The 10000-nt window shown below is 42.2% G+C and overlaps 1 protein-coding gene across 1 annotated transcript; it reads left to right on the forward strand.

The window, feature by feature from the left end:
• The first annotated feature begins 5890 nt into the window (after positions 1 to 5890).
• Positions 5891 to 6980, forward strand: LOC138862186 (uncharacterized). The gene is made up of 5 exons (XM_070123370.1): positions 5891 to 6032; positions 6093 to 6167; positions 6278 to 6343; positions 6428 to 6522; positions 6894 to 6980. The coding sequence occupies exons 1-5, from the start codon at positions 5891 to 5893 to the stop codon at positions 6978 to 6980; spliced, it is 465 nt and encodes a 154-aa protein (XP_069979471.1).
• The last annotated feature ends 3020 nt before the right edge of the window (positions 6981 to 10000 follow it).

Genomic DNA, 10000 nt, shown 5'->3' on the forward strand with positions numbered 1-10000 from the left:
TTATCTTTTCTCTTCTTCCCTTCCTATCCTTTCTTTTCTCTTCCTCCCTTCCTATCTTTTCTTTTCTCATTCTTAGTCTCCACATTCCACATTTTCTCTTCCATCATTTTCCCGTCTACCTTCTTTCTCCCTCTCTCATTGTGTCCACTATTTGTTATTTTCTCTCCACTTCTCCTAGTGATTCTGCCTTTCATCCATTTTCTCTTTTATCATCAACTATCACCCCTCTCCCTCTTTCCTTATATCTGTACCCCTCTCTCTCTCTTTTTCTTTAACCTTCTTGGTCTGCTTGCCTGCCTGTCTGTCTATTTGTCTGTTTGTCTGTCTGTCTATCTGTTTGTCTCTATCTCGCTGTCTGTCTGTCTATCTGTCTGTCTCTCTCTCTCTCATTCTTATGCGGGCCTCATTCCTCTCTTCTCTCCCTATCCCTCTTTTCTACCTCCTCTCCTCTCCCCTACTTGTCTTCTTTCCTCTCCTCTCTTTCTCCTCTTTCCTTTCCTTTCCTCTCTCCCCTCTCCCCTTGTTTCCTCTGCTCTCCTTTCTCTCTCCTCTTCCTACCTTTTTCCTCCCCTCCCTCCTCTCCTTTCTCCGTCCTCTCCTCTCTTTCACTCCCTTTTCTTTCCTCTCCTCTTTCCTCTCTCTTTCTCTCCTCCTTCCACCCCCTTTGTCTCCTCTTCTCTTTCCTTTCCTCTCTTTTTCCTTTCTCTCTCTTCTCCTCTTTCCACCCCCTTTTCTCTCCTCTCCTCTTTCCTCCTCTTTTTTCTCTCTCTCCTCTTTCCACCCCTTTTCTTCTCGCTTCTCTTTCCTCTCTCCTCTCCTCTTCCCACCCCTTTTTCTTTCCTCTTTCTTTCCTCTCCTCTCCCCTTTCCTCCCCAAAGACGAAATCCCCGCGTCCGAAACCGTGGCTCGATTCCCCTCCGCCAAAACAGCGTTCGGGACACAAGGAGGGAAGCGAGTTAAAAGGTTTCGGAGATTACCTGCCTCAGTGTTCTCGGCTTGCGTCTCTCTCTCTCTCTCTCTTTCTTCGTGTTTTTCTTTTCTCACTCTCTCTCTCTGTCTCTCTCTCTCTCTCTCAGTCTCTCTCTCTCTCTCTATGTCTCTCACTCTGTCTCTCTCTCTCTCTCTCTCTCTCTCTCTCTCTCTATGTCTCTCACTCTGTCTCTGTCTCTCTCTCTGTCTCCTTTCTTCGTGTTTTTTGTCTCTTTTCTCTCTCTCTCTCTTTTGGTACTTCGTGTTTTTCTTGTTCTCTCTCTCTCTTCTCTCTTTCTTTCTCTCTCTCTCTCTTCTCTCTCTCTCTCCTCTCTCTCTCTCGTCATCTCTCTCTCTCTCTGTCTTTCTCTCTGTCTCTCTCTCTCTATCTATCTATCCTTGCTTCGTGTTTCTTGTCTCTTGTTCTTCGTTTCCCGTTTGGTACTTTGTTCTTCTTGTTCTGCATCTCCTTCTCGCTTTTGTTTTTCTTTTTTTTTCATTTCTTTTTTTTTTGTTTTTGTTCTTCGTCTTCTTTTTGCTACTTTGTTCTTGTTCTTCCTGTTGTTACTTTGGTCTTCTCGTTCTTCACCTCCCTCTTCCTTCTTGTTTCTTGTTCTTCATCTCCTTCTCGCTTTTGTTTTTCTTTTTACTCCATTTCTTTCTTACTCTTGTTCACCCATTTCTTCATTTCCTTCTTGCTCTTGTTCTTTTGTTGTTCTTCATCTCCTTCTCGCTTTTTTTTCCTTTCTTCCTTGCTGCTTGTTCACTCTTTTCTTCATTCTCTTCTTGCTCTTATTCTTCTTCTTCTTCTAATTTCTCCTTTTTTCTGTTCATTCTTCTTCGTATTTATTAACTCATTCTTATCCCCATTTCTTTCTTCGTCTCCTCCTTCTCATCCCTCTCCCTTGTGTTCTTATTTTCTTTCTTTCCCTCCTCCTCTTCTTTCCCCTCCTCCTCCTCCTCCTCTTATCCTTCCTCTTCTCCTCCTTTTTCTCTTTCTCTTCTTCATCTCTTTCTTCCTCCTCTTTCCCCATCTCCCCCTCCTCTTCCTTCTCTTCCTTTTCCTATCATTCCAAAATATCCAAAGAAAATGAATTTGATATATACAATGAACTCAAATTCATGCAACTCCCCCCCAAAAAAAATCACAAACCAACCTAGAATTTAAAAAATAATAATAATAAAAAAATGAAATAAAATAAAATATATATAATCATATGTTTTCTTAAAAATGCCATTGATAATTCATAAGGGCATTATAGGCTCATGCAGTGAAGCGGAGAAGCAGCGTTTAAGCACCGGAATCCAAGCCTCCCCTTTGCGGCAACAAATGGAACGAGAGAAGCGTGTGCAGTTTCCGAGACTCCTGAAGGTGCCGTCACACTACCACTTTTTCCGTCAATTTTCGGACAATTTTCAGAAATTTTTGACCATTTTTGAGCGAATTGTCGATTATTCAGTCAGACGATAATGATCGTTTCCGTTTGAAAACCTTAACGTCAACTTTTTCAGCCAAGCGTAGTCAGATCAAGAGCTATATTCGAGAATGTTTGTTTTTATGTTGAATAAAATTATATATATATATAAAAAAAAAATGACGGAAAAAGTGCTAGTGTGACACGATCTCCGCTTTATTTCCTTAAGGTTTTAACTTTATCTTATCATAACATGTTAACATTATCACATTGTTAAATTATATGATTATCATTACCATACCATATCCTATTATCATTATATCATTACGTTATCTTAATTATCATATCATTACGTTATCTTAATTATCATTATATCATTACGTTATCTTAATTATCATTATATCATTACGTTATCTTAATTATCATGATATCATTACGTTATTTTAATTATCATGATATCATTACGTTATTTTAATTATCATTATATCATTACGTTATCTTAATTATCATTATATCATTACGTTATTTTAATTATCATGATATCATTACGTTATTTTAATTATCATTATATCATTACGTTATCTTAATTATCATTATAACATTACGTTATCTTAATTATCATTATATCATTACGTTATCTTAATTATCATTACATTATCTTGATTATCATTATATTATTACATCAAATCATTATCATTATATCATCACATCATCATCTAACTCTATCAATTCTAAAAACTCATAAGCCCTTAACTCATAAACATTTATCAACAAATATATTCATAACCATTCACCTCTAAAAAATATATATCACACACAAATCCACAAAGAGAGACAATCAGCTGACATGTAACTATCATTTCTAAAAACTCATAAACTCATAAACATTTATTAACAAATATAATCATACCCATTCACTTCAAAAACATATCACAAACAAAGCAGTACAGATAGAGAGACAATCAGCTGACATGTAACTATCAATTCTAAAAACTCATAAACTCATAACTCATGAACATTTATTAACAAATATAATCATACCCATTCACTTCAAAAAGATATCACAAACAAAGCAACACAGATAGAGAGAGAGAATCAGCTGACATGTTACTCTATCAACTCTAAAAACTCATAAACTCAAACTAATTTATTAACAAATATATACATACCCATTCACCTCATATCACAGATAGAGAGAGACCATGAGCTGCCATGTTACTCTATCAATTCTCAAAACTCACTCATAACTCATAAACTCATAAACATTTATTAACAAATATATACATACCCATTCACCTCAAAATATGTATCACACTCAAAACAACAAAGAGAAAGAGATACAATCAGCTGACACGTGAATGCCAATGAAGTCCGCCCCCTTGACGAATGCCTGCTATTGTCAGCAAATCTTTATTACGAACTATAAAAAAAAAATAAATAAATAAAAATAAAATAAAAATAAAAAAAAACTGAAATTGGCTGGCTCTGGCGTGTCAGGTCACTTATTGGTTCGTTGGCTTTCGGGGTCAAGGGTGACAGGGAGAAGGAGAGGGAGGGAGAATTAATGATGGCAGATAATAAAAAGGAGAAATTGAGAAGAAAGGCGGGAGGAAGAGAGAGAGAGAAATAACAGAACAGAGGGAAATGGACAGACAGATATATAGAGAAATAGACAGGCACATAGATGAATAGAGAGAGAGAGAGAGAGAGAGAGAGAGAGAGAGAGAGAGAGAGAGAGAGAGAGAGAGGAGAGAGAGAGAGAGAGAGAGAGAGAGAGAGAGATAGGGAGAGAGAACGAGAGAACGAGAGACCGAGAGAAAAAGAGCGAGCGAGAGAGAGAGAGAGAGAGAGAGAGAACGAGAGACAGAGAAAGAGAAAGAGAGAGAGAAAGAAAGAAAGAGAGACAACGAGAGACAGAGAAAGAGAGCCAACGAGAAAAAACAAACAACTGACCAAACATACACACAAACATAGACACATAAACAGACAAAGACAGAGAATAAAAGAATGAGAGAAAACAAAAACCAAGCCACCACAAAGGAGAGAGTCAAAAGCAGAGAGGTAATCTTGCCGTCATCCGCATCCTCAGACCGACCCTCTTCCAGACCTCTAAGCGGATACCACACAAAGACCATTAAAGAGCAGGTGGAAGGTCGCTGCCCCAACACCTCCTTGACCTTCGTGGCTGAGACTGAGGCTGTAGATGTGGATGTGGGTGTGGGTGTAGGTGTGGATGTGGATGTGGATGTGGGTGTGGGTGTGGGTGTGGATGTGGGTGTAGGTGTAGGTGTGGATGTGGGTTTGGATGTGGATGTGGGTGTAGGTGTGGATGTAGGTGTGGATGTGGATGTAGGTGTGGATGTGGATGTAGGTGTAAGTCTGGGAGTCGATGTGGATGTACGTGTGGATGTGGATGTAGGTGTGGATGTGGATGTAGGTGTAGGTATGGATGTGGATGTGGATGTAGGTGTGGATGTGGATGTGGATGTAGGTGTAGGTGTGGATGTAGATGTAGATGTGGATGTAGGTGTGGATGTGGATGTGGGATGTAGGTGTGGATGTAGGTATTGATGTGATGTGGATGTGGATGTAGGTGTGGATGTGGATGTAGGTGTGGATGTGGATGTAGGTGTGGATGTGGATGTAGATGTAGATGTGGATGTGTGTGTAGGTGTGGATGTGGATGTAGGTGTGGATGTGGATGTGGATGTAAGAGTAGGTGTGGATGTGGATGTAGGTGTGGATGTGGATGTAGAAATGTGGATGTAGGTGTAGGTGTGGATGTGGATGTAGGTGTGAATGTGGATGTAGGTGTGGATGTGGATGTAGGATGTAGGTGTGGGTGTAGGTGTAGCAAATGTGGATGTAGGTGTGGAAGTGGATGTAGGTGTAGATGTGGATGTGGATGTAGGTGTGGATGTAGATGTAGGTGTGGATGTAGGTGTGGATGTAGATGTAGGTGTGGATGTAGGTGTGGATGTGAATGTAGGTGTGGGTGTAGGTGTAGGTGTAGATGTGGATGTAGGTGTGGATGTGGATGTAGGTGTGGATGTGGATGTAGGTGTAGGTTTAGGTGTAGATGTGGATGTAGGTTTGGATGAAGGTGTAGGTGTGGATGTGGATGTGGATGTAGGTGCTATTGGATGTGGATGTAGGTGGTGTGGATGTGGATGTGGGTGAAGGTGTGGAGATGTAGAGTGTAGCAAGTGTGGGAATGCTAGGTGTGGATGTAGGTGTGGGTGTAGGTGTGGATGTAGAGTGTGGGTGTAGGTGTGGAATGTGGATGTAGAAATGTGGGATGTAGGTTAGTAGAAGTGTGGATGTGAGAGAGTGTGGATGTAGGTGTGGATGTGGATGCAGGTGTGGATGTGGATGTGGATGTAGGTGTGGATGTGGATGTGGATGTAGGTGTGGATGTAGGTGTAGGTGTGGATGTAGGTGTGGGTGTAGGTGTGGATGTGAATGTAGATGTGGATGTAGGTGTAGATGTGGATGTAGGTGTAGATATGGATGTGGATGTAGGTGTAGATGTGGATGTGGATGTAGGTGTAGGTGTGGATGTGGATTTAGGTGTAGTTGTGGGTGTAGGTGTGGATGTGGATGTGGATGTAGGTGTGGGTGTGGATGTAGGTGTAGGTGTGGATGTGGGTGTAGGTGTGGATGTGGATGTAGGTTTGGGTGTAGGTGTGGATGTGGATGTGGATGTAGGTGTGGATGTAGGTGTAGGTGTAGGTGTGGATGTAGGTGTAGGTGTAGATGTAGGAGTGGGTGTAGAATGTAGATGTGGGTGTAGGTCGTACGTGTGGATGTTGATGTAGATGTGGATGTAGATGTGGGATGTAGGATGTAGGTGTGGATGTAGATGTGGATGTAGGATGTAGTGATAGGTATAGGTGTGGATGTGGATGTGGATGTAGCTGTAAGTGTGGATGTGGATGTAGGTGTGGGTGTAGGTGTAGGTGTGGATGTAGGTGTGGATGTGGATGTGGATGTAGGTATGGATGTGGATGTAGGTGTAGGTGTGGATGTGGATGTAGGTGTAGGTGTGGATGTGGATGTAGGTGTAGGTGTGGATGTGGATGTGGATGTAGGTGTAGATGTGGATGTAGGTGTAGATGTAGGCGTAGACACACGGCCAGTTTGTTAAAAATTATGCTAGGCCCGACCCAATGAATATTCCCATATACGGACATACACATACGTAAAAATAAATGCCTATCTGTCTATCTATCTGATAGATATACATCCACCTATCCATCTGTCCGGTAAATATACATGTCTAGACTGACAGACAGGTTTTTATTATTTATTTATGTGTATATGTATTTTAACTTATTTATGTATTTTAACAAACCGTACGATAGACAGGCGGAGGGTAACGCAAAGACGTAGGTGGAGACAGACAGACAGGAAAGACAGTTAGGGTGAGGCTAAGACAGACAAAGACATACATATAAGGTAAGACGTAGACATAGACGGAGACACAGACAGGCTAAGACATAGGCATAGACTAGGACACAGGTTGAGAGTAAGAGATCTACAAAGACACAAATAAAGACAAAGACAGACATAGACACAGACGATGACACAGACTAAGACACATACACATACAAAGACATTGACACGTGCTATGACACAGACTCGGGCTAAGAAATAACCAAGACGAAGACACAGAAGTTAAAGCTAAGACAGACACAAACCAAGACACAGACACAAGATACACCACAGACAGAGACCAGGATTAAGCCTAAGAGTATACGAAATACATGATATACTCAATAACAAGATTAACGATCATGCTATGTTGTCGGATGAATCTTGTTATATGTTCTTGTGATATGATATTCTGTAGAGTGAGCCTACCGAGAATATTCAGGAATTGTAAGTATTTTTTTCTATTTTTTCTATTTTTTGCTGTTTTTCTATTTTTTTTATATTTCTTGCTAGTTTTTTTTCTATTTTTTCTTGATGTTTGCTGTTTTTTTCTTCTAATCGATAACATCTTTTTTGTTCTGCTTTCAAAGATCAAGAGGTGTATCTCGTGTATTTATCATAGGTCTACATCATAGGAATCGTCTTTGTCTTCTGTGTATGTATATACATTATTGCACATACACATGCATACATGTACTATAAGAATATATCATCCTGCAATAATGCCAAAATTGTCAGGTGCACACGTAAACACACACACACACACACACATTTACATCTTTACACACACCTACAAACACAAACACACACTTACAGACGAACGCACAAACGCAAACTCACACACAAATACAAACAAACACACCCACCCACACACACACCGACACACACACAACCCCACACTTACCCGCACACAAACAAACACACACACCGACACACACTCAACCCCACACTTACCTGCACGCAAACAAACACACCGACCCACACACACACAACCCCACACTTACACGCAGGCATAAACACACACCCATAAAGAGTCAGTGTGTGTGACTAACAGCCCCTGATGTTTTCGTTCAGAAGTCCATTCTCACGACAGGTCAAGTAAGGGCCTTTTGAGACACGAAATAACAAGGGCAATATCACACAGGAGGGAGCGAGGAAGGGGAAAGGGAAGGGGAAAGAAGGAAAATAGAAGGAGTGGAGAGAGGAGAGAGGAAAGAGGAGAGAGGAAAGAGGAGAGAGGAGAGAGGAGAGAGGAGAGAGGAGAGAAAGAAAGGAGAGGAGAGAGGAGAGGGGGGAGGAGAGAGGATAGAAGAGAGAAAGAAATGAGAGGAGAGAGGAGAAATGAGAGAAAGAAAGGGGAGGGGAGAGGAAAGAGGAGAGAAGAGAGAAAGAAAGGAAAGAGGAGAGAAAGGAAGGAGAGAAGAGAGGAGAGAAAGAAAGGAGAGGGGAGAGGAGAGAGGAAAGAGGAGAGAAAGAAAGGAGAGAAAGAAAGGAGAGGGGAGAGGAAAGAGGAAAGAGGAGAGAAGGAAAGGAGAGGAGAGAGGAGAGAAGGAAAGGAGAGGAGAGAGGAGAGAAGGAAAGGAGAGAAGAGAGGAGAGAAAGAAAGGAGAGAAGAGAGGAGAGAAAGAAAGGAGAGAGAGAAGAGAGGAGAGAAAGAAAGGAGAGAGCGGAGAGAGAGAGATGGTTAGGAAAGGTAGAGGGAAAAGGGAAAGGGAATGAAAGGGGATTGAGGAGAGGGAAGGGAAGAGAGAGATAGAGAGAGAAAAGAGAGAGAGATAGAGAGAGAAAAGAGAGAGAGGAGAGTAGGGGAGGGAGGGAAGTGAGGGAATGAAGGGGAAGGGAGGGAAGGGAAAGAAAGGGAAGGAGGAAAAAGGTAAAAAAGGGAGAACAAAAAAAAAAAAAAAAAATGAGGATGAGGAGGAAAGGAAGAGCAATGGAGGAAATCGAAAGGGAGAGGAAGGAAACAGGAACAAGAGACAGAGAATAAAGAAGAAGGGAGGAGCCGGAAAAGAAGAGAAAGAAAGGAGAGAGAAAAAAAGGAAAAGAGAGAAGAAGAGTATGCAAGAAACGAGAAGGAGAAGTGAGAAAAGAGAAAGGCATAATAACAAAATAAGCCCAGAAGAGGAAAGTAAAAGCAGATAAGAAGGAAGCGAGAAAATTAAAAAAAAGAGATAAAGAAGAGATAAAAGCAAGCATGGAAGCGAGAAAATAAAAAAATAAATAAAAGCAAGCAAGGAAGCGACAGAGAAAAAATAAAGAAATAAAAGCAAGCAAAGCGACGAGAATCAAAAATAAATAAAAATAAAATAAAAGCAAGCAAAGAGGCGAGCCGTGGAGGTGTGAGACAAGAAGGTGGAGCTGCCGCAATCACTGTGTCAACAAAGGCGGTTTTCCCCTCACACGCCACTCGCTCTGGCTCCTCATCCCTCCTCTTCCTCCTCTTTCCTTTCAATCCTCCTAATCCTCTTCCTGTTTCTACTCCCTCCTTTGTTTCCCTTTTTTTTCGTTCTTCCTTTCAATCCTCCTAAACCTCTTCCTGTTTCTACTCCTTCCTTTGTTATCTCTTTTTCGTTCTTCCTCTTTACTCTTTCTCCGTTCTCAATTCCTCTCTTTTCTTATTCCTCCTTTATCGCTTTTTCTCTTTTTCTTGCCCCTCCTCACTCCTTCCTTCCTCTTCTCCTGTACTCCTTTCTCCCTTTCCTTCTTCTCTTTTATTACTCCTCCTCTTCCCTCTCCCTTTCCTTCTCCTTTCTTCTCCCTTCTCCCTTTTCTCTTTTCCCTTCCCCACTTCCTCTCTTCCGTCTCCCTCCTCCATCCTCCTCCCTTTCCCCTCTCCATCATCTTTCCTTCCGTCTCCCCTCCCCCCCCCCTCTCATCATCACTTTCGCGAGACACGAAGCGACGTAATTTTATATATATGCATAAAAGGAGAACGAGAACCCTCCTCCCTCCTTCACCACCCTCCCCTCCTCCCCAACCTCCCCCCTCACCCTCCTCCTCCTTGGTCCCCCCCCACCCCCTCCTCCTTCCTCCTCCCTCCCTCCTCCCTCTCCCCCACCCCTCCTCTTCCTCCTCCCCCCCACCCCCCTCCCCTCCTCCTCCCTCCCCCCCACACCCTCCCCTCCTCCTCCTCCCCCCACACACCCTCCCCACCTCTTCCTCCTCCCCTCCTCCCCCCATAC

The sequence above is a fragment of the Penaeus vannamei genome, chromosome 7, assembly GCF_042767895.1.
Source record: "Penaeus vannamei isolate JL-2024 chromosome 7, ASM4276789v1, whole genome shotgun sequence".
Lineage (NCBI taxonomy): Eukaryota > Metazoa > Arthropoda > Malacostraca > Decapoda > Penaeidae > Penaeus > Penaeus vannamei.